Genomic DNA, 23,130 nt, shown 5'->3' on the forward strand with positions numbered 1-23,130 from the left:
TCGACCCCCGGGTCCGGATTTTCCGGGTGGGATGGACTCGACCCCCGGGTCCGGATTGTCCGGGTGGGACGGACTCGACCCCCGGGTCCGGATTGTCCGGGTGGGACGGACTCGACCCCCGGGTCCGGATTGTCCGGGTGGGGAGATCTCGACCCCCGGGTCCGGATTGTCCGGGTGGGGCGGCCTCGACCCCCGGGTCCGGATTGTCCGGGTGGGGAGATCTCGACCCCCGGGTCCGGATTGTCCGGGTGGGACGGACTCGACCCCCGGGTCCGGATTGTCCGGGTGGGACGGACTCGACCCCCGGGTCCGGATTGTCCGGGTGGGACGGACTCGACCCCCGGGTCCGGATTGTCCGGGTGGGTCGGACTCGACCCCCGGGTCCGGATTGTCCGGGTGGGGCGGCCTCGACCCCCGGGTCCGGATTGTCCGGGTGGGGAGATCTCGACCCCCGGGTCCGGATTGTCCGGGTGGGACGGACTCGACCCCCGGGTCCGGATTGTCCGGGTGGGACGGACTCGACCCCCGGGTCCGGATTGTCCGGGTGGGGAGATCTCGACCCCCGGGTCCGGATTGTCCGGGTGGGTCGGACTCGACCCCCGGGTCCGGATTGTCCGGGTGGGACGGACTCGACCCCCGGGTCCGGATTGTCCGGGTGGGGCGGCCTCGACCCCCGGGTCCGGATTGTCCGGGTGGGGAGATCTCGACCCCCGGGTCCGGATTGTCCGGGTGGGACGGACTCGACCCCCGGGTCCGGATTGTCCGGGTGGGGAGATCTCGACCCCCGGGTCCGGATTGTCCGGGTGGGGAGATCTCGACCCCCGGGTCCGGATTGTCCGGGTGGGACGGACTCGACCCCCGGGTCCGGATTGTCCGGGTGGGACGGACTCGACCCCCGGGTCCGGATTGTCCGGGTGGGACGGACTCGACCCCCGGGTCCGGATTGTCCGGGTGGGTCGGACTCGACCCCCGGGTCCGGATTGTCCGGGTGGGGCGGCCTCGACCCCCGGGTCCGGATTGTCCGGGTGGGGAGATCTCGACCCCCGGGTCCGGATTGTCCGGGTGGGACGGACTCGACCCCCGGGTCCGGATTGTCCGGGTGGGACGGACTCGACCCCCGGGTCCGGATTGTCCGGGTGGGGAGATCTCGACCCCCGGGTCCGGATTGTCCGGGTGGGTCGGACTCGACCCCCGGGTCCGGATTGTCCGGGTGGGACGGACTCGACCCCCGGGTCCGGATTGTCCGGGTGGGGCGGCCTCGACCCCCGGGTCCGGATTGTCCGGGTGGGGAGATCTCGACCCCCGGGTCCGGATTGTCCGGGTGGGACGGACTCGACCCCCGGGTCCGGATTGTCCGGGTGGGGAGATCTCGACCCCCGGGTCCGGATTGTCCGGGTGGGGAGATCTCGACCCCCGGGTCCGGATTGTCCGGGTGGGACGGACTCGACCCCCGGGTCCGGATTGTCCGGGTGGGACGGACTCGACCCCCGGGTCCGGATTGTCCGGGTGGGATGGACTCGACCCCCGGGTCCGGATTGTCCGGGTGGGGCGGGCCTCGACCCCCGGGTCCGGATTGTCCGGGTGGGGCGGACTCGACCCCCGGGTCCGGATTGTCCGGGTGGGACGGACTCGACCCCCGGGTCCGGATTGTCCGGGTGGGGCGGCCTCGACCCCCCGGGTCCGGATTGTCCGGGTGGGGAGATCTCGACCGCCGGGTCCGGATTGTCTGGGTGGGGAGATCTCGACCCCCGGGTCCGGATTGTCCGGGTGGGGAGATCTCGACCCCCGGGTCCGGATTGTCCGGGTGGGGCGGCCTCGACCCCCGGGTCCGGATTGTCCGGGTGGGGCGGCCTCGACCCCCGGGTCCGGATTGTCCGGGTGGGGAGATCTCGACCCCCGGGTCCGGATTGTCCGGGTGGGGAGATCACGACCCCCGGGTCCGGATTGTCCGGGTGGGGAGATCTCGACCCCCGGGTCCGGATTGTCCGGGTGGGGCGGCCTCGACCCCCGGGTCCGGATTGTCCGGGTGGGACGGACTCGACCCCCGGGTCCGGATTGTCCGGGTGGGGAGATCTCGACCCCCGGGTCCGGATTGTCCGGGTGGGACGGACTCGACCCCCGGGTCCGGATTGTCCGGGTGGGACGGACTCGACCCCCGGGTCCGGATTGTCCGGGTGGGACGGACTCGACCCCCGGGTCCGGATTGTCCGGGTGGGACGGACTCGACCCCCGGGTCCGGATTGTCCGGGTGGGACGGACTCGACCCCCGGGTCCGGATTGTCCGGGTGGGACGGACTCGACCCCCGGGTCCGGATTGTCCGGGTGGGACGGACTCGACCCCCGGGTCCGGATTGTCCGGGTGGGGCGGCCTCGACCCCCGGGTCCGGATTGTCCGGGTGGGGCGGCCTCGACCCCCGGGTCCGGATTGTCCGGGTGGGACGGACTCGACCGCCATCTTTCTGACAGGCACCCATGGGCGCTCCGGAGAACCTGGCTGTCGGCGCAAGCGGCCGGCGGGACGGCCCCGTTCCGACGGAAACCTGACAGCCGAACGATGCTATTTTGATCAGTGGCATCTACTGTCGAGTTGGCGAAATAGGGAGAGGCAAGAACCGGAAGCTGTACTCATTTGATGCTGCCTGTGACAGTAGGGCCCATCGCCATATTTCTTCCTGGCGAACAGACGAACCGCGCCCGCGCCAGAGCCGCGTCGCCGCCATGTTTGTTACTGGTGAAGGCGGAGGCTGAGCTCGCATCATTGGGTATCTGAGGGAGGCCCGCCATCTTTGGCGCTGGCAGCGGCCGGCCCCGCCCCTGGGTCGTGACGCGGCCGGAAGCGGCGGGGCGGGACTTCCTGTGCCCAGGCAGCAGATAGAAGGTGCCCACGGCCGCCATGCGGGGAAGAGGGCGGCCGCGACCCGTCCCTCGCTCCCGCATCCCGGCGCCGCCCTCGCCGCCACGCTGCTGCGTCCCCGGCTGCGCCACTGCGCCCAGCCGCCGGCTGCACCCGCTGCCCCGCGGCCTCGGCCTCCGCCAGCGATGGGTGCAGGCTATCGTCGGCCGGCGGCCCGAGGCGGAGAGGAGGAAGTGCAGCCTCCAGCTCCTGGTCAGTTCCGGGTCAGGGGGCAGCGGGCTCGGGGTTGGGGGGTCTGCAGCGGGGTGAGAGGGTAATTGGGTGTGTAGGTGAAGGGTCAGAGGTGGGCCTGAGCGCGTCAAGGGGGTCAGTGGGTCAGGGTTCAGAGGGCGCTGGGGATCAGGGTTCAGAGGGCGCTGGGGATCAGTGGGTCAGGGTTCAGAGGGCGCTGGGGATCAGTGGGTCAGTGAGTCAGGGTTCAGAGGGCGCTGGGGATCAGGGTTCAGAGGGCGCTGGGGATCAGGGTTCAGAGGGCGCTGGGGATCAGTGGGTCAGGGTTCAGAGGGCGCTGGGGATCAGTGGGTCAGGGTTCAGAGGGCGCTGGGGATCAGGGTTGATTGGGCGCTGGGGATCAGTGGGTCAGGGTTCAGAGGGCGCTGGGGATCAGGGTTCAGAGGGCGCTGGGGATCAGGGTTCAGAGGGCGCTGGGGATCAGGGTTCAGAGGGCGCTGGGGATCAGGGTTCAGAGGGCGCTGGGGATCAGTGGGTCAGGGTTCAGAGGGCGCTGGGGATCATGGTTGATTGGGCGCTGGGGATCAGGGTTGATTGGGCGCTGGGGATCAGGGTTCAGAGGGCGCTGGGGATCAGGGGGTCAGTGGCACAAGAGTTGTCCCGGATGTGGGAAAGCTGCCACTGAGCTGGGAAGGGGGCAGAGGAGATGTTACCTGGGCTCGGGGTCCGAGTTCTGGGGAGAGGTTGGGGGCGTGGGTGATAAAACCCTGTTAAAGTGCAGGTCCTTCTCTGCAGGGTTGGGCAATCTGGGTACAGGTAAGATGAGAGGGGACAGATTAATAGGGATCCGAGGGTGGTCCTTCCATGGAATGAGCTGCCAGAGGAAGTGGTTGAGGCAGGTATGATTTACAAGTAATTTTGATAGGGATAGGTATGGAATTCCAACATCACTGTATTCCACTGCCCTTATCTGCAGGGTCCATGGACAGCAGGTAGGGGACCCCTGGGTTAGAGGGGTACAGGGCCAACGATAAAGGTTAGAATGTGGTGAGGGTGGATGGGTTTATGTGGTCACAAAAACCCATGACCTATCTCCCTCTCTTCCCCCTCCTACCACAGCGAATCCGCCGTCCTTACATCTGCTCCAGCCACTTCCAGCCGGGCGAGGAGGTGACGGCTGAAACCCTGCCTTCCATCTTTCCCCCGCCCTCTCCCTCCTCTCCCCATTCTTCCTCCCCTCACCCCGTTCCCCCCACTTCAGACACCCCTCCTCCTGCTGCAACACCACCTCCTCCCCCGATGGCCCCGGGAGAGGCCGCGCCTGATCCTGCCAGGGGCCGGATCGGGGACCTGGTGTTGGCAGCCGAGCTGATGGAGATGGTGAGCGAGACGGTACGCCACGCTCAAGAGGAGGGCGGCCGTCTGGAGCAGGCATTCGGGCACGACCACGGGGCCTACGTGGTGCCCGACGACCCCTGCACCCTGAAGCGGATGGTGAAGGAGATGAAGGATACGGTGCACAGCCAGAACGGCCGGCTGGCGGCCCTGCAGCGAGAGCTGGCCTCTGTGCTGGCTCAGTACAAGGAGCTGAAGGTAGGGGATGGCTCCCGCGCCGCCCGTGGCCTCGCCCCATGTCTGAGAAAGGAATGAAACCCGGAGTGTGTTCTCTCCCTCTCCAGGAACGCTACGAACACGAGCGGCGGACGGTGGCGGTGGAACTGACGGCGCAGCTCAGCCAGCTGCAGATGCAGAACGCCAGCCTGAGGATGGAGCGGGAGGACCTGGAGCGGCGGCTGCGCAAGGTGCAGGAGCAGGCCGACTCGGCCGCCGGCACCGTGCTCTTCCTGAGCCGCCAGCTGAAGGAGCGGGAGGGCCGCGCCAGGGCTGCCGCCTTCTCCGTGGAGGGCATGCGTCCCGGCCGCAAGTGGCTGCGCTTCTACACCGGCTTCGACAGCCACGAGCGCTTCGTCGACTTCATGAACTTTGTTACGCGGGACAGCAGCCCCCGCACCCTGTCCAGCAGGGGATCCAAGTCCAAGGGCTGTTCGCAGGTCACCCTCAGCCCGGCCGACCAGCTGCTGCTCGTCATGAGCCGCCTGCGGCTCGGGCTGCTGCTCCAGGACCTGGCCTACCGCTTCCGCGTCTCCGAGACCACCGTCTCCCGCATCTGGCTCAGCTGGACAGAGATCATCCAGCAGCGCCTCACGCAGGTAAGTGGCACGCTCGCCTCCCCCCGCCGCGTTTTCCCATGTAAACAGTCACGGCGCTGAGATTGACAGCATCGGTCCGTTGCATTTTCCTATGTAAACTGTCACGGTGCCATTGCAGATTCCCGTGGTGTGCAGCCCCAAGTACCTGGACGCTTTCGAGCCCAAGCGGACCATCCAGCACCGGGGCACCACCCTCACCGTTTTGGAGTGCACAGACCTCTTCTTCGAGGGCCAGACCAAGGAGCGGACACGCCTGGGCCCTACCCAACCCTATCGTGCCCACTACGTCCGGCGGGGCTACGCGCTAGCCTCCGCCAACGGCTACATGACCTTCGTCTCCAGCCTCGCCTTCGGCCTCCGGGCGCGGGCCGGCGAGAGGGGGCTGCTGGAGGAGCAGGTGGACATGGAGGATGATGATGAGGACGAGGAGCGGGAGAGCGAGGAGGACGAAGAGGACGAGGAGACACGACTCCGCTTGCCCGATTTCTTCCATGATGGCTCACCCACAGAGGAGCAGCGGGCAACCTCAAGGGAGGTTCTGAGTGTCCGAAGTCACATTGACAAGGTGCTGAATTACCGTTTCCTCAAGTGTGTCTACCCACGGACCATGGAGGACCAGGTGGACCGCGCCTGGACAATCTGCTGCTACCTGGCCTGCCTCCTGCACGAACCCATGGGGCTGCGGTAAATGCCCCACTCTACCAGCGAGCCTGGGTGAAGCTCCTGAGTGAGAGGGTAAAGGGCCTACTCATTTTTGCCCAGGGATGGTGGTGAGGGAAAGGGGGAGTGAGGAATCTAAGGGAAGGGTGCTTGGGGGGGGGTGTAAAGGGGTCAAATGGGAGGGAGTGTGTAAAGGGGCTTGGGAGGCGGGTGTCTGGATCAGAGAGGGGAGAGAGTGACTCTGTTATAACTGTTCCAGTGTAAGAATTTCAATAAACTCTAAAACCCCACCACTACATTTCTCTTTATTTAGATGCAACACGATTTAATCAGAGCAGTTGTAATGGCCAAGTGTCTGCAGACTACGGGCTCCGTACAGAAGGGGCAGGACAGAATTCTGCAATAGCTTAACAGCAGCTGCCATGCTAGTTGTACCTCATGTCACTAGCAGGGAGGTCGGTTCCATCATTGTACCCTGACCACCCAGCATCCCAGTAAAACGAGACGAAAGCTGAGCGGTTCAGAAATAAGTCCTTTATTTTAACAAGGGGCAGGGAGTAACACCTCAGTTCTTGTATGCCCGGCTGGCTCTACGTCCTCTTGCCCTTTCGAACTTGCGGCCCTTGGATCGGATGTAAGGCCTGGTGGGGAGAGAGCAGTCAGTCAGAGGGGTCTGGGGAGGGCAGACAAGATCGGCAATCTGGCACGTCGCAACTGCTCTGGCCGTGGACTCGGCCCCACCCACCTTCCTTGTCCCCAGCTGAGCCAGTCTGTCTGTCTGTCTTAAAACATATTTAATGAGGTAGCCTCATTGGGCAGAGATTCACTACTCTGGAAGGAAAAAACTCATTTCCTCCCTAAACCTATTCTCCCAAATGTCACTTGCTTCTAGACTCAGTTAACAGTGCGGAGAAGTTCCTTGCCTTGATCTTACCCATCCCTTCACCACTCGGTTTTGATTAAGTGTAGTTTGAAATACTTTGCTCTCTGGCAGCAAGACGTTAAAACCTGCAGATGCTGAGCCAGCCCGCAGAAAGTAGGCAAGAAACGATTCCGCACTCCCCATGTGACTGTCCATTCGTCCCTCCCGGCACTCGTCAGTCAGGGCCCCAAACAGCCCTTCCAGGTGAGCTGACACTTCACCCGTGAGTCTGTTGGGGTCGTGTACTGTGTCCCTTGCTCCCAGTGTGGCCTGTAGACTGGGAGACTGCCTCACAGAGCACCGACAATCAGTCCAACAGGAAATGCAGGATCTCCCGATGACAGCCCTTTCCCATATGCATCCTCTACGGCTGCGACTTGCAGGAGCAATTCCTTGTATTGTCTGGCTAGCCTGCAACCTGATGGCGTAAACATCTATTTCTGTAACTGCCCCCCCCCCCCCACCATTCCCCATTCCGTCACCGTGTCTCCTTACCTACCCACTCTGATAATCCCCCTTCCTTTCTTCCATTGTCCACGACCCACTTAACTCTTTACTTCACCCCTCCCCTTCCCGGTTTCACCCATCACCTACAACCTTCCTGCCCTCCTCCCAGCTTTTTACTCTACTTCCCCAGCCTTGCCCTGAAATGGCGACCGTTTACTCTGCCTGCCTGACACCGGCCCATCCACTTAACCTATCAGTATGCCTCCTCAGCGCAATTTGCTTTTCCATTCAATGTAGTGTCATCGGACGATTTAGATCACCTAACATTCAGTTACCACTTCAGGAGAGCAGAGAAAGGGAGGGATGAAGAGACAGAACAAAGGTTCATACTTGGTGTGACTGTGTGGAGTTCCTGGAGCTGGTCCGAAATGTCTGTACACCTTCCGTCCCTTTCGAGGTCCTGCAATAGAACAGAAGATACATGGCCACGTCTTTCTTCACCACTACCCTGCTGTCCGATATCCAGGCTGTGACAGAACGGTGTGGAGGGAACTTCATTGTGTCGGACTCTGGGTGTGTGGAGGGAGCTTCTTCTCTCTGTTGAACCCCAGGAGTAATGGGACGGGGGGGAGGGGGGTGTCTGAGAGGACAGTGCAGAGAGAGCCTCACCTGACAACAGTACAGTGCCCTGACCCTTGGGAGCAGCCAGTGCCAGTTGGTCAAAGGTGATGATCTGCCCTCCTGCCTTCAGGATGCGGTGCCTCGCCACATCTGTCACACGGAGGGCACAAACCTAGGGGAGAGAAAGAATTGCTGAGTGTCGGCATCCGTCCCACTCTCCAAGCTCGAGACAGCACAGGAACAGAACCTTCAGTAATTATCTCTGCTAAACAGGATGTTTAATTAAACTATTTCCTAAACGGAATCTGTCTCCCTCCATGCATATCCACCCACCTGATAACTCCTCCATATCGTATCTGCCTCCACCAGCACCCCTGCATCACCATAAATGCATGCCTTGGGAGAAAAGATGCTGTCTGTCTATGCCTTCAACTCAGATCTCCAGGCGGTTCATTTCTTTAAGGATGCTCTCCCCATGACCACATTCCACAGACATACAAGTTAGAATTTACCAAACAGTATTACAGTACAAGACAGCAAGTCACTCCAGAGAAAAGGACCCAGTTTTGCTCAATGTCTCCTGGGGTAGTGTTCGAGGGTTACAATATTGCAGTACAAGACAGCAAGTCACTCCAGAGAAAAGGACCCAGTTTTGCCCAATGTCTCCTGGGGTAGTGTTCGAGGGTTACAATATTGCAGTACAAGACAGCAACATGGAAGCCATTCCTGAAACACAGGAGTCTTCTACCTCCTCCCCGATGGTATTAACAAAGAGGTGGCATGTGGTGGCATGTAGTACAGCGGTTCTTGCTTCAGCTCCAGCGACCGGGCTCCGTGGGTTTCCACGTACCGGGTAGGGCTGATCCCAGCAAGCAGCACAATTTACTGTACATGTGACAATCAATCCTTTGTTCAAAAAAGGGAGTGGGGATAATGCTGGGAATTACTTCAGCAGAGGTTAAGTTGTTGGAGAGTATCCTCCAACAGGATTTACGAGCAAACAACCTGATTTGGGATAGTCAACATGGCTTGGAAGTGCCACGAGTCTGAGTGAATTCTTTGAGGATGTGACAAAGCACAGTGGTCATGGAGGATACGGATATGGTGGGCTCTTCCAGAAGCTTAGGAGTATGGGATCCAGTCAAACCTGCCCACACAAAACAAAGGGTGGTAGTCGATGTAGCATAATGTGGGTAGAGTTCAGAAACTGCAAGGGTAAAAAGACATAAGAGCAGAATTAGGCCATTCAGCCCCTCCAGTCTACTCAACCATTTCATCGTGCCTAGTCCCAGATCCCACTCAACCGCATACACCTGCCATATGCTTCGATGCCCCAACCAATCATGAAACTATCAACTTCCGCCTTAAATATATCCACGGACATGGCCTCCACCACTGTCTGTGGCAGAACATTCCTCTGATTCACCACTCTCTGGCTAAAAAAATAATTCCTCCTTACCTCTGTTCTAAAAGGTCTCCCCTCTAGTTCTGGATACCCCCACTACAGGAAACATCCTCTCCACATCCACTCTATCTGTGTCCTCTGGTCCTAGACTCCCTCACAACAGGAAACATCCTCTCCACATCCACTCTATCTGTGTCCTCTGGTCCTAGACTCCCCCACCATAGGAAACATCCTCTCCACATCCACTCTATCTGTGTCCTCTGGTCCTAGACTCCCCCACTATAGGAAACATCCTCTCCACATCCACACTATCTGTGTCCTCTGGCCCTAGACTCCCCCACCACAGGAAACATCCTCTCCACATCCACTTTATCTAGTCCTTCTGATTTTCGGTAGGTTTCAATGAGATTCCCCTGCAGTCTTTTTAAATTCCAGTGAGTACGGGCCCAAAGCTGCCAAACGCTCCTCACGTAAACCTCTTCAATCCAAAAAATCATCCTCGTGAACCTCCTCTGGGCTCTCTCCAATGACAGCACATCCCTTTTCAGATATGGACCCAAAACTTGACGATACTGCGTGCGGCCTGTCGTGTGTCTTATAAAGGCTCAGCATTATCTCCTTGCTTTTATATTCTACTCCCCTAGAAATAAATGCCAACAATGCATTTGCCTTTCTTACCACAGACTCAACCTGTAACCTTCTTGCACGAGGACTCCCTCTGCACCGCTGATGTGTGAACCTTCTCCCCGTTTAGATATCTCCTTTTACTGAAATGATCATACATTTCCTCACACTGTATTCCATCCGACACGTTTTGCCCATTCTTCCAATTTGACTAAAGCCCCACTGCAATCACTTTGCTTCCTCAGCACTGCCTACCCCTCCACCTATCATCCTCCATCTTAGCCACTAAGCCATCGGTTTCATTATCCAAATTAATGACAAACGATACTGACCCCTGAGGAACACCACTAGTCACTGGCCCCTTTATTCCCACTTGCTGCCTCCTGCCTGTCAGCCATTCCACTGTCCATCTTTCCTGTAACACCACAGGATTTTATCTTAAGCAGCCTCGTGTGGCACCTTATAAAACGCATTCTGAAAATCCAAGTAAATGACACCCACTGCCTCTCCTTTGCCCACCCTGTTTGTTACTTCCTCAAAGAACTCTAACAGATTTGTCAGGCAAGATTTCCCTTTACAGAAACCATGCTGACTTTGACTTATTAGTTTCCAAGAATCCCCAAACCTCATCCTTAATAATAGACTCCAACAGCTTCCAACCACCAGGTTAGTCTCACTGGCCCATAATTTCTCTAATTTTGCATTCCTCCCTTCTGGAGTTCGAGCTGCCTTCAACTTCCCTCAGATGTGGCCCAGCCGACTTATCCACCTTCCAGTTTGCCTCGCTTTTCTCTCCCTTTTTAATAGCAACGGCACTCACTCCTGCCCCTGACATAGACTTCTGGCACAGTTAAGTCATCCATAGTGAAAATTGATGCAAAATACCCATTAAGCTTTTTTTCTCCAGCCCTGCCGAAGGCTCTCAGCCCGAAAAGTCAACTGTAGATTTTCACATCGATGCTGTTCCTCTAGCACCTGCAGATTTTCTCGTCTGTCATTCAGTTCATCCACCACTTGTCCCCGGTCACTATCTCACCAGCATCATTTTCCAGTGATCCAAAGCAACTCTTAGCTCCCTTTTACTCTTTATATAACTGAAAAAAACAACTTTTTAATCTCCTGCTTTATATTATTGGCTAGTTTGCCCACATATTTCATCTTTTCCCTTCTTACAGCCTTTCGTTGATTTCAAAAGCTTCCCAATCATCCAACTTCCCACTCACGTTTGCTACCTTATACTAGCCCCTAACTTTCCGTGTCAACCACACTTGCCTACCCCAACAATTTGAGAAATTCTTCTTCTTCCTACGCCTTGTGAACTATTCCCAGAATCTTGCTCTGCCATCATCGCCACCAGTATCCTCCTGGATCTGCTCACCACTGCCTGTCGTTTTCATACAAACTATGGACGTCCTTCAGCCACAACTCAGATACCCACAATGTCATTCCAACCAATCTGTAATTGCGCCATGAATTCACCCACCTTATTCCGAAAGTATGCACATTTACATACAGCACCTCATCTTGCATTCTTTGCCCTTTTGAATTTTGCCTCTGTGATTCAACTTAACTCGTTGCTCTGTCTGCATTTATATCCAATCATTGGCCAGTCCTTTCTTACATTCACGTTACATCCATCATCTACTTGTGAACCTGCTGGCTGATCCTCAGCTCTATCACACTGGCTCCCATCCCCCTGCCATATTAGTTTAAACCACTCCCAACAGCTCGAGCAAACCTGCCCGCAAGGGTATTGGTCCCCCTCTGATTCAAGTGCAATCGGTCCCTTTTATACAGATCCCACCTGCCCCAGAAGAGTTCCCAATGATCCAGAAATCTGAATCCCTGCCCCCTGCTCCACATTTATCTGCCATCTCATTCTATTCCTATTTTCACAGGCAGCCCAAGATTACTACCGTGAAGGTCCTGCCTCTCAGCTTCCTAACTCCCTGTGGAAATTTGGGCAGCTCCTCTCTCATGCCTCTGTCATTACCTTTACTTCACAGTAATACTGACACATCTGATTTCAGCTTCTTTTCAAACTGCATAGTGAATTCTATCACATAGTAATCACTACCTCCCAAGGGTTTCATTACCGTAAGCTCCCTAATCACAGCACCAATCCAGAATAGTCGATCCCCTAGTGGGCTCAACCTCGAGCTGCTTTAAAAACCATCTCGTAGGCGTTCTACAAATTCTCTCTTGGCATTAAGCACCGACCCAATTTCCCAGTTCACCACGCTCCCATGTCTATTGTAATGTTACCCTTTTGACATGCCTTTCCTAACTCCTGTGTTGCCCACGTCCTGGCTGCATGTAACTCCCATCAAGGACTCATCCTTCCAAGAGTTTTCTATCTTGATACAAGACCACAACATGAGTTAATGTAGCCGCCTCAACATTACATCTGTCGCAAATAGGATTAATATTGGAAAAGATCTGGGTATTTATCCTTTGACATATGTGCCCAATAAACTGCATCAAGGAATGACGGGCACAAACTGATGAAGTATTTACCAAATGAAATTTTATCCCATTGATTATCTGAAAGTGACTCTCAAAATTCCAATTCCCATGCAGCTTTAATTACATTATCAGATACCATTCACAAATTCAATAACCATTTATAAATTATAGCTATCAGTCCTTTTTGAAATAGTTTAATCTGAAAGAGTATCCATTATATTCGGTATAATAGTATCTATAATATTAAGCAGAGGGAAAATTCGGAAGTAAACTACATTAAAAAATGCCTAATTTGTAAATATCTAAAGTAGTGTGCATTAAGTCCTATTTGTCCACATTAAACAATCCCCCATAAACAAATCTAAAAGTTGTTATTCCCTTGGTTTTCCAAATTAAAAAGATCTGATCGGAAATTGATGATTTAAAAAATAATTAAGATGGATTTTACTAGAAGGAACAAAGTTATTAAACTCAAAAAAATCTATGAAACTGAAACCAAATTCTTAATGTATGTTTAATAATGGGATTGAGGTCTTGTCTACCAATCTTAGAAAGCAGAAAAGGAAGAGGAGCTCCCAGTAAAGAGGCCAAAGAATACCCCTTCACCGAGTTCTTCTCCAAATCCACCCATAAAGGAGTCATGTATGTCTGAGTAATGAATCTAAAAAGAAATATATCAAAAATTGCCCCGTAATACAATCTAAAAGTTGGCAAAGCCATACCACAATGCTTTTTTAATTTCTGCAATAGAGGTTTCCTCAATCTCAGATATGTCAAGTACGAGAGGTGAGTATAGATATTGGACCTAGTAGTAGTAATAGGGAACAAGAACAAGGCATACAAACTTTACTCTGGAAGACTCTGGCCGGCAGTTGTTACTCAGGACTAAGTACTTGGGAACTGGAAGGTCTGAAGGTAGATGAATCTCCTGGACCAGGTGGACTACATCTGAAAGATGTGGCTGAAGATTGTGGAGACGGTAATGATTCTAGAATGGTGGTTCCAGACGACTGGAAAATTGAAAGTTACACTCGTCTTCGGGGTGAGGGAGGAGAAGGTTGCAGAAAGAGGTTACCGGCCAGTTATCCTGACCTCAGTAATGGGAAAATGTTGAGAATGTGGTTTTGGGGTACATGATGAAATAGGCCAAGTTAGCACAACTTCCAGAAGGGCAAGTCTCGCGTGACAAATCTGCTGTAATTCTTTGAGATCTTAACAAGTATGACACACAGTTGATGGCTTTCAGACAGCCTCTGAAAAGATGCCGGACATGAAGCTGTGGAAGAGCCAATGATATTACAGGAAAGATACTGGTGTGGAAAGAGCATTGGCTGATTGGCAGAAGGCAGAGTGGCAACAGAGGGAGCCTTTCCTGATTGGCTGATGTTGGGACCACTGTGGAAGAGCCAATGATATTACAGGAAAGATACTGGTGTGGAAAGAGCATTGGCTGATTGGCAGAGTGGCAACAGAGGGAGCCTTTCCTGATTGGCTGATGTTGGGACCACTGTGGAAGACTCAGGGCTAGACATTTCGATTTCCAACGACATCTCCCCCTCACATTCAGAGTATGGAGGGGTTGAGTCTCACCTTCAGTTTCGGGATATCCCAGGTCCGGACATCGTCCGTCACTGTGCCTACCACCACGGCTGTCTTGTTCTCCCGTCCAGGCAGCTTCATCTTACGGATCTGCAGACGAGACAGGGCTAGTCAGAATCACTGCCTTCCTCCCCGAAACCTGCAGAACTCCACTGTGTCTGACCCCGGAGTATGTCCGTGTTCTATGTACAGCACAGCATTGTGGGCTGAAGGGCCTCTATTGTGCCGATGGTTTTCTATTCAACACCCAATTACACTAGATTTAATTTGGCTTTTTTGACACTGATTAATAAAAAAAAGTATTCACCGGTCCCCTTTTATATAACACAGCTAATCATACTGGAACAGGAGATCATCCTGTGCACCACCATGCTTCACGGACGGTAGGGAGGGAGTATTTTTAATGATGTGCGGTGTACGGCTTACGCCAAACAGTGTTTAGTCTAAAAGCTCAATTTGGTTTCATCAGAAGATAGAACCTTCTTCCAGCTGACTTTGGTGTCTCCCACATTCCCTCTGGCCGAGATTTCACGAGTTTCAATTGACTGTAGTAAAAATACACCTGTATCTGGGAGGTCCAGCTGCTGCTGAGTCAGTATCCTGGCAAAAACTCCACCATAAAGACAAAAGAACACTTCAGGCAGCTCCACGAAAACGTTACCAAAAAGCACAAGTCAGGAGATGGATACAAGGAAATTTCCCAGTCACTGAATATCCCCTGGAGTACAGTTCAGTCAATCATCAGGAAATGGAAAGAATATGGCACAGCTATGAATCCGCCTCGAGCAGGCCGTCCTCAAAAACTGAGTGACCGTGCAAGAAGGGGACGAGTGAGGGAGGCCGCCAAGAGACCAACGACAACTCTGGTGAAGTTACAAGCTTCAGTGGCTGAAGGGAGATGAGCAAACAACTGCTGCTTCACCAGTCACAGCTTTATGGGAGAGTGGCAAAGAGAAAGCCACTGTTGAAAACGAAAACTCAGCCTGTTTGCCAGAAGGCATGTGGGAGACTCTGAAGTCAGCTAGAAGGTGGTTTTATGATCTGATTTTTTAGGCCATCAGACTAAACACTGTTTGGTGTAAGGCAGCCAAACAACACACCATCCCTACCGTGAAGCACGGTGGGGGCTGCCTCACCGCAGCAGATCCTGGAAGGCTTGTGAAGGTAGAGGGCAAAATGAATGCAGCAAAATACAGGGAGATCCTGGAGGAAAACCTGATGCCGTCTGCAAGAGAAACCCAAGTTAGGAGATTTATTTTCCAGCAAGACAGTGACCCCAAGCTTAAAGCCAAAGCTACAAAGGAATGACTTAAAAACAATGTTAATAACCATATAACAATTACAGCACGGAAACAGGCCATCTCGGCCCTTCTGGTCTGTGCCAAACACTTACTCTCACCTCGTCCCACCAACCTGCACTCAGCCCATAAACCTCCATTCCTTTCCTGTCCATATCCCTATCCAATTTTACTTTAAATGACAATACCGAACCTGCCTCTACCACTTCTACTGGAAGCTCGTTCCACACAGCTACCACTCTCTGAGTAAAGAAATTCCCCCTCGTGTTATCCCTAAACTTTTGCCCCCTAACTCTCAAATCATGTCCTCTCGTTTGAATCTCCCCTACTCACAATGGAAAAAGCCTGTCCACGTCAACTCTATCTATCCCCCTCATAATTTTAAATACCTCTATCAAGTCCCCCCTCAACCTTCTACGCTCCAAAGAATAAAGACCTAACTTGTTCAACCTTTCTCTGTAACTTAGGTGCTGAAACCCAGGTAACATTCCAGTAAATCTTCTCTGTACTCCCTCTATTTTGTTGACATCTTTCCTATAATTCGGTGACCAGAACTGGACACAATACTCCAAATTCAGCCATACCAATGCCTTGTACAATTTTAACATTACATCCCAACTCCCATACTCAATGCTCTGATTTATAAAGGCCAGCATACCAAAAGCTTCCTTCACCACTCTATCCACATGAGATTCCACCTTCAGGGAACTATGCACCATTACTCCTCGATCACTCTGTTCTACTGCATTCCTCAATGCCCTACCATTTACCATGTATGTCCTACTTTGATTATTCCTACCAGAGTGTAGCACCTCACACTTATCAGCATTAAACTCCATCTGCCATCGTTCAGCCCACTCTTCTAACTGGCCTAAATCTCTCTGCAAGCTTTGAAAACCTACTTCATTATCCACAACGCCACCTACCTTAGTATCATCTACATACTTACTAATCCAATTTACCACCCCATCATCCAGATCATTAATGACCTGGAGTGGCCGAGTCAGAGTCCAGACCTCAAATTGAGAATTTGTGGCTGAACTTGAAAAAGGCTGTTCACTCATAATTCCCATGCAATCTGACAGAGTTTAGAGTTTTGTAAAGAAAAACGGGGGAAAATTGTAGTGTCCAGACGTACAAAGCTGATAGACGTATCCAGACTCGAGGCTGTAATTTCTGCCAAAGGTGCATCTACTAAATCCTGACTCGAAGCGAGTGATTATGCAATTATTTTGTGTTTAATAATTGGAATAAATTTAGACTAATTTGTAGAAATCCATTTTCACTTTGACATGGAAGTCTTTTCTGGTGATCAGTGTCAAAAAAGCCGAATTAAATCCGCTGTGATTCAGTATTGTAAACCAATAAAACGTGAAACCTTTCAGTGGTGAAGAGGCACTGACCTTCTTCCCAGATGATGTGCCATTCCCTCAGCGAGAGCGGGGGCCTGTAGAGGCACTGACCTTCTTCCCAGATGATGTGCCATTCCCTCAGCGAGAGCGGGGGCCTGTAGAGGCACTGACCTTCTTCCCAGATAATTCCCTCAGTCATCACTCCCCCCGCCCCCCAAACCTGTCACTCACCAGGCGAGCCAGCGAGAGCGGGGGCCTGTTGGTGACCTTCTTCCCAGATAATTCCCTCAGTCATCGCTCCCCCCGCCCCCCAAACCTGTCACTCACCAGGCGAGCCAGCAAGAGCGGGGGCCTGTTGGTGACCTTCTTCCCAAATAATTCCCTCAGTACTGGGGCTCATCACTCCCTTGGTGTGTCTCCCCCCTCCCCCGAACCTGTGACTCACCAGGCGAGCCAGCGAGAGCGGGGGCCTGTTGGTGCGGCTCATGAACAGACGCTTGAGGACGACCTTGTTGAATGGGGAGTTGGAGCGACGAGCCAGGAACCTGTAGAGCTGTGGTGGGAAAAAAATTTGAAACATACACTTTTTATAAAAGAGTAGTGGATTTGTGCGAGGGACAGGTAGAGTTTTGTGTTTAGTTCTCATTAACAGGAAGGATCTGGAGGATGCAGAGGGCATTTACTGGGGCATGAGTAAGCCAGAGCTTTTTCCTTTGGAGCAAAGGAGTGAGAGGTGACTTGATAGAGGTGATGAGATCGAGTAAACAGCCGGAGACTCTTTCCCCAGGCTAATACGAGGAGGATAAATGTAAGGTGACTGGAGAAAGTACAGGAGGGGAATGTCAGTGTGTTTTTTTATACACAGAGCAGTGGGTGCATGGAACTTGCTACCAGGGCTGCTGGTAGAAGCAGGCACATTCGGAACATTCAAGAAATTCTTAGATCTGCACATGGTTGATAGAAAAATAGAGGGGTTAGATTGATCTGGGGAACAGGTTAAAAAAGGCCATAGGGCCTGTACTGTAGTGTTGTTATCAGTTACAACTTCACGCACGCCCCTCAACAGAGAGTTCAGGAAAAGACTCTTGAACCAGCATTCCTATTCATGCAGATGATCCCCAAACAACCCAGCCCTCTACGTGCACAAAATCCAATCACACAGTCCCTCATGACGCGAAGCCCTCACCCAGTCTGGGTTTGAAGGTTGCCCCACAAAACATCAAAAGTCAGTACAGTCCTCTCAGACCAACGTTTTAACCTACTCCGAGATCAATCTACCTTCCACACAGCCCTCAAAAGAGGAAACCTGCAGATGCTGGAAACACACAAAATGCTGGAGAAGCTCAGCAGGCACAGTCGATGTTTCAGGCCGAGACCCTTCACCAGGACTGGAGCTGAGTAGATTTGAAAAGTGAGGGAGGGGAAGAGTGAACACCCAGTGAGGGAGGGATGAAGGAAGGAGCTGGGAAGTTGATTGGTGAGAGAGACAGGGTGAAGCGATAGGCAGGCAAGGCGATAAAATGAGATGGGAAATGGTAAAGGGGGTGTGGGGAGGCACTACTGGAAGTCTGAGAAATCAATGTTCATGCCAACAGGTTGCAGGCTGCCCAAACGGATTCTAAGTGGAATATCCCGACAGTGGAATAGGAATGGGTGGCCACTGGGAGATGCCGCTTGTTCTTGCTCAGTGAAGCGGTCTCACTGATGTACAGGAGGCCACAACACAGTACGTGACCCCCAACAGCAGCGTGGCCTCAGCTGGAAGGATGGCTGGGGCACGGAGTGGTAGTGAGGGAGGTGGTGTAGAACTTGATATGCTTGCAAGGGCAAGTGCCACAGGTACAGCAATGGGGAGGGGTGAAAGGACAAGAGTCACATAGGACTCTGGGAGCAGAAAATGGGGGAGGTGATGCAAGTTTCAGAGAACTATGGACACGGAAGCTGATGGGGTGGTAGGTGAGGACAAGAGGAACCCTATTCCTGGCAGGGTGGGGTAAGAGCAGACGTGTGAAACGGTGAGGTCAGTGTTGACGGTAGAGGAAGGGAAGCCCCTCTCTTTGAAAAAAGGACATCTTTGTTCCGAAATGAAAAGCCTCATCCTGAGAGCAGATATGGTGGAGACAGAGGAATTGAGTGAAGGGGACGGCGTTTTTACAAGTAAAAGGGTGGGACGAGGTATAGTCCAAGTAGCTGTGAGAGTCTGTTGGTTTATAATAGACATCAGTGGATAAGCTGTCTCCGGAGACAGAGACAGCGAGATCGAGAAAGGGAGGTGTCGGAAATGGAGCAGAGCGGTAGTTGGATGAAATCGGCGAATTCAGCATGGGCGCAGGAAGCAGCACCGATACAGCTGTAGCCATTTTGGCTACGTTTCACCCACCTGACCAACTAACCCACTAAGCGGGTCTTTGGAAAAGTGGGAGCCAGAGTCACAGGGAGAAGCAGAATAATCCGAATGATTTCACACAGCGTCGGGAACTGTACCAGTGTGCTAACTGCTGTATTACCATGCGGCTTGCTGGCCATCTCCCAGCGTGACAAGCCAGAATATTCTCCCATCCATGTGCCCATCAAGTGTATTTGCCTCTACCACTACCCCTGGCGGGGGTTCAACACACCCACCACTGTATTAAAAAAAACTACCTCTGACCTATCACCTTAAAAACTTTGACCCTTCTATTAGCCACTTCCACTCTAGCAAACTCTGCCCTTTCAATTTATGCATATTATCACGTACACTTCTACCAAATCACTTGTGGTCCTCCTCCACTCTGAGAGAAGAGCCCTGGCTCGTACAAACCTTCCTGTGGTAAATCACCTCTGCTGTACCCCCTCTGAAGCTGCTACATCCACAGGTGCTGCAGCAGTTAGCATGATGCTGGGCCAAGGGAGTTGCAAGTTTAATTTCAGCACCGTTCTGTAAGCAGTCCTTCAACAACCTGACTGAAATGCCCGAGTTTTCCCTCGTTTCCTCCCACAGGACGAGGATGAAGTACGTTCATTAGTCATTGTCCCTCCCGATGAGCTCAACTGAACACAATATTCCAAATGAGATTTAAGGAACTGCTACATTACCTCACAGCTCTTCAACTCACGCACTCTATCAACTTACGCGGCAGCTTTCAGAGTCAGATGTGCTTCTTTCTCCGTACTGCCATTAACTCTGCAAGTCTCACCCTCTCTCCACGACTCAGTCCTGAGCCCCGGTCTCAGCACGACAGGCCGCTCTCCACCGCACACCCACAGCCCGGCCTCCCCTCCCAACCCTCCTCTTCATTGCCCCACCAGATACCCCAGTGGGCACCCACAGCCTGGCCTGGCCTCCTACCCCTGCTCCTCATTGCCCCACCAGATACCCCTGCGGGCACCCACAGCCTGGCCTGGCCTCCCCTCCCACCCCTGCTCCTCATTGCCCCACCAGATACCCCTGTGGGCACCCACAGCCTGGCCTGGCCTCCCCTCCCACCCCTGCTCCTCATTGCCCCACCAGATACCCCTGCGGGCACCCACAGCCCGGCCTGGCCTCCCCTCCCACCCCTGCTCCTCATTGCCCCACCAGATACCCCTGTGGGCACCCACAGCCCGGCCTGGCCTCCCCTCCCACCCCTGCTCCTCATTGCCCCACCAGATACCCCTGTGGGCACCCACAGCCCGGCCTGGCCTCCCCTCCCACCCCTGCTCCTCATTGCCCCACCAGATACCCCAGCGGGCACCCACAGCCCGGCCTGGCCTCCCCTCCCACCCCTGCTCCTCATTGCCCCACCAGATACCCCAGCGGGCACCCACAGCCCGGCCTGGCCTCCCCTCCCACCCCTGCTCCTCATTGCCCCACCAGATACCCCAGCGGGCACCCACAGCCCGGCCTGGCCTCCCCTCCCACCCCTGCTCCTCATTGCCCCACCAGATACCCCAGCGGGCACCCACAGCCCGGCCTGGCCTCCCCTCCCACCCCTGCTCCTCATTGCCCCACCAGATACCCCTGTGGGCACCCACAGCCTGGCCTGGCCTCCCCTCCCACCCCTGCTCCTCATTGCCCCACCAGATACCCCTGTGGGCACCCACAGCCCGGCCTGGCCTCCCCTCCCACCCCGTCCCCGCCAGAGCCCCCTGCGGGCAGCGGCCTCACCTTGACCAGCAGGCGGAGGTAAATGTCTTGGCTCTTGGGCTCCTTACGGCGAACCTTGCGGTCCTTGTTGTGGCGGATGTCGATACCCTGGGGGGGGCAGAAGACAGATTAACCCCGGTGCCGAGACGCCGCTCCCGCCCTGCCGCCCGCCCGGGGCCGCCGGCAGCCGATGGCGGCGGATTGCCCCTCCTGCCCGCCCGCCCTCCCGGGGCCCCCCGGGGCCGCCCCGGCAGCCGATGGCGCCGGATTGCCCGGCCGGCCGGCCGCCCTCTCCCCTCACCCACCATCTTGTTCGGCCGTCGTCGCGGGAAGAGAGCGGACCGCGCCTGCGCGCTGCCTTAATCTCGCCGAGGGCCAGAACATCTCGCGAGACCAGACCGCGGCTGTCCTCCTAGTGCGCAGCGCCTCCTATCGGATGGGAGGGCGCTCTGTGAGCTGGGCTGGAACTGTCCCTTCTGCAGTGCAGTTCTTGTGTGCAATGTACAACCCTTCTGCAGTGCAGTTCTTGTGTGCAATGTACAACCCTTCTGCAGTGCAGTTCTTGTGTGCAATGTACAACCCTTCTGCAGTGCAGTTCTTCTGTGCAATGTACAACCCTTCTGCAGTGCAGTTCTTGTGTGCAATGTACAACCCTTCTGCAGTGCAGTTCTTCTGTGCAATATACAACCCTTCTGCAGTGCAGTTCTTGTCTGCAATGTACAACCCTTCTGCAGTGCAGTTCTTGTCTGCAATGTACAACCCTTCTGCAGTGCAGTTCTTGTGTGCAATGTACAACCCTTCTGCAGTGCAGTTCTTGTGTGCAATGTACAACCCTTCTGCAGTGCAGTTCCTGTGTGCAATGTACAACCCTTCTGCAGTGCAGTTCTTGTGTGCAATGTACAACCCTTCTGCAGTGCAGTTCTTGTGTGCAATGTACAACCCTTCTGCAGTGCAGTTCTTGTGTGCAATGTACAACCCTTCTACAGTGCAGTTCTTGTGTGCAATGTACAACCCTTCTACAGTGCAGTTCTTGTGTGCAATGTACAACCCTTCTGCAGTGCAGTTCTTGTGTGCAATGTACAACCCTTCCACAGTGCAGTTCTTGTGTGCAATGTACAACCCTTCCGCAGTGCAGTTCTTGTGTGCAATGTACAACCCTTCCACAGTGCAGTTCTTGTGTGCAATATACAACCCTTCTGCAGTGCAGTTCTTGTGTGCAATATACAACCCTTCTGCAGTGCAGTTCTTGTGTGCAATGTACAACCCTTCTGCAGTGCAGTTCTTGTGTGCAATGTACAACCCTTCTGCAGTGCAGTTCTTGTGTGCAATGTACAACCCTTCTGCAGTGCAGTTCTTGTGTGCAATATACAACCCTTCTGCAGTGCAGTTCTTGTGTGCAATGTACAACCCTTCTGCAGTGCAGTTCTTGTGTGCAATGTACAACCCTTCTGCAGTGCAGTTCTTGTGTGCAATGTACAACCCTTCTACAGTGCAGTTCTTGTGTGCAATATACAACCCTTCTGCAGTGCAGTTCTTCTGTGCAATGTACAACCCTTCTGCAGTGCAGTTCTTGTGTGCAATGTACAACCCTTCTGCAGTGCAGTTCTTGTGTGCAATGTACAACCCTTCTGCAGTGCAGTTCCTGTGTGCAATGTACAACCCTTCTGCAGTGCAGTTCTTGTGTGCAATGTACAACCCTTCCGCAAGTGCAGTTCTTGTGTGCAATGTACTACCCTTCTGCAGTGCAGTTCTTGTGTGCAATGTACAACCCTTCTACAGTGCAGTTCTTGTGTGCAATGTACAACCCTTCTGCAGTGCAGTTCTTGTGTGCAATATACAACCCTTCTGCAGTGCAGTTCTTGTGTGCAATGTACAACCCTTCTACAGTGCAGCTCTTGTGTGCAATGTACAACCCTTCTGCAGTGCAGTTCTTGTGTGCAATGTACAACCCTTCTGCAGTGCAGTTCTTGTGTGCAATGTACAACCCTTCTACAGTGCAGTTCTTGTGTGCAATGTACAACCCTTCTACAGTGCAGTTCTTGTGTGCAATGTACAACCCTTCTGCAGTGCAGTTCTTGTGTGCAATGTACAACCCTTCTACAGTGCAGTTCTTGTGTGCAATGTACAACCCTTCTGCAGTGCAGTTCTTGTGTGCAATATACAACCCTTCTGCAGTGCAGTTCTTCTGTGCAATGTACAACCCTTCTGCAGTGCAGTTCTTGTGTGCAATATACAACCCTTCTGCAGTGCAGTTCTTGTGTGCAATGTACAACCCTTCTGCAGTGCAGTTCTTGTGTGCAATGTACAACCCTTCTGCAGTGCAGTTCTTGTGTGCA

At 53.9% G+C, this 23,130-nt stretch overlaps 2 protein-coding genes across 2 annotated transcripts; one reads left to right on the forward strand and one right to left on the reverse strand.

Annotated features, from left to right (window-relative positions):
- Positions 1–2,847: 2,847 nt before the first annotated feature.
- LOC132386568 (uncharacterized) lies at positions 2,848–6,116 on the forward strand. Its single transcript, XM_059958847.1, has 4 exons — positions 2,848–3,106; positions 4,205–4,678; positions 4,765–5,295; positions 5,414–6,116. Exons 1-4 carry the CDS (start codon positions 2,894–2,896, stop codon positions 5,981–5,983), a joined length of 1,788 nt encoding a protein of 595 aa, XP_059814830.1. The 5' UTR covers positions 2,848–2,893; the 3' UTR covers positions 5,984–6,116.
- Positions 6,117–6,474: 358 nt separating this feature from the next.
- rpl18 (ribosomal protein L18) lies at positions 6,475–21,172 on the reverse strand. Its single transcript, XM_059958849.1, has 7 exons — positions 21,100–21,172; positions 20,816–20,902; positions 17,135–17,242; positions 14,031–14,129; positions 7,994–8,117; positions 7,715–7,784; positions 6,475–6,596 (listed from the first exon to the last, which is right to left on the reverse strand). The coding sequence occupies exons 1-7, from the start codon at positions 21,100–21,102 to the stop codon at positions 6,521–6,523; spliced, it is 567 nt and encodes a 188-aa protein (XP_059814832.1). The 5' UTR covers positions 21,103–21,172; the 3' UTR covers positions 6,475–6,520.
- Positions 21,173–23,130: the final 1,958 nt, after the last annotated feature.

The sequence above is a fragment of the Hypanus sabinus genome, unplaced genomic scaffold (genome assembly GCF_030144855.1).
Source record: "Hypanus sabinus isolate sHypSab1 unplaced genomic scaffold, sHypSab1.hap1 scaffold_1215, whole genome shotgun sequence".
Taxonomy (NCBI): Eukaryota; Metazoa; Chordata; class Chondrichthyes; order Myliobatiformes; family Dasyatidae; genus Hypanus; species Hypanus sabinus.

Bases quoted from the DNA above. Each gene is read 5' to 3' on its own strand.
- LOC132386568 (XM_059958847.1), top strand. From the start codon at position 2,894: ATGCGGGGAAGAGGGCGGCCGCGACCCGTCCCTCGCTCCCGCATCCCG. The intron at 4,679-4,764 runs GTAGGGGATGGC...CTCCCTCTCCAG, and splicing joins CTCAGTACAAGGAGCTGAAG to GAACGCTACGAACACGAGCG. The intron at 5,296-5,413 runs GTAAGTGGCACG...GTGCCATTGCAG, and splicing joins TCCAGCAGCGCCTCACGCAG to ATTCCCGTGGTGTGCAGCCC.
- rpl18 (XM_059958849.1), bottom strand. The intron at 17,243-20,815 runs GTGAGGCCGCTG...TTCCCACCACAG, and splicing joins ACCTCCGCCTGCTGGTCAAG to CTCTACAGGTTCCTGGCTCG. The intron at 14,130-17,134 runs GTGAGTCACAGG...TCTCGTCTGCAG, and splicing joins CGCTCTCGCTGGCTCGCCTG to ATCCGTAAGATGAAGCTGCC.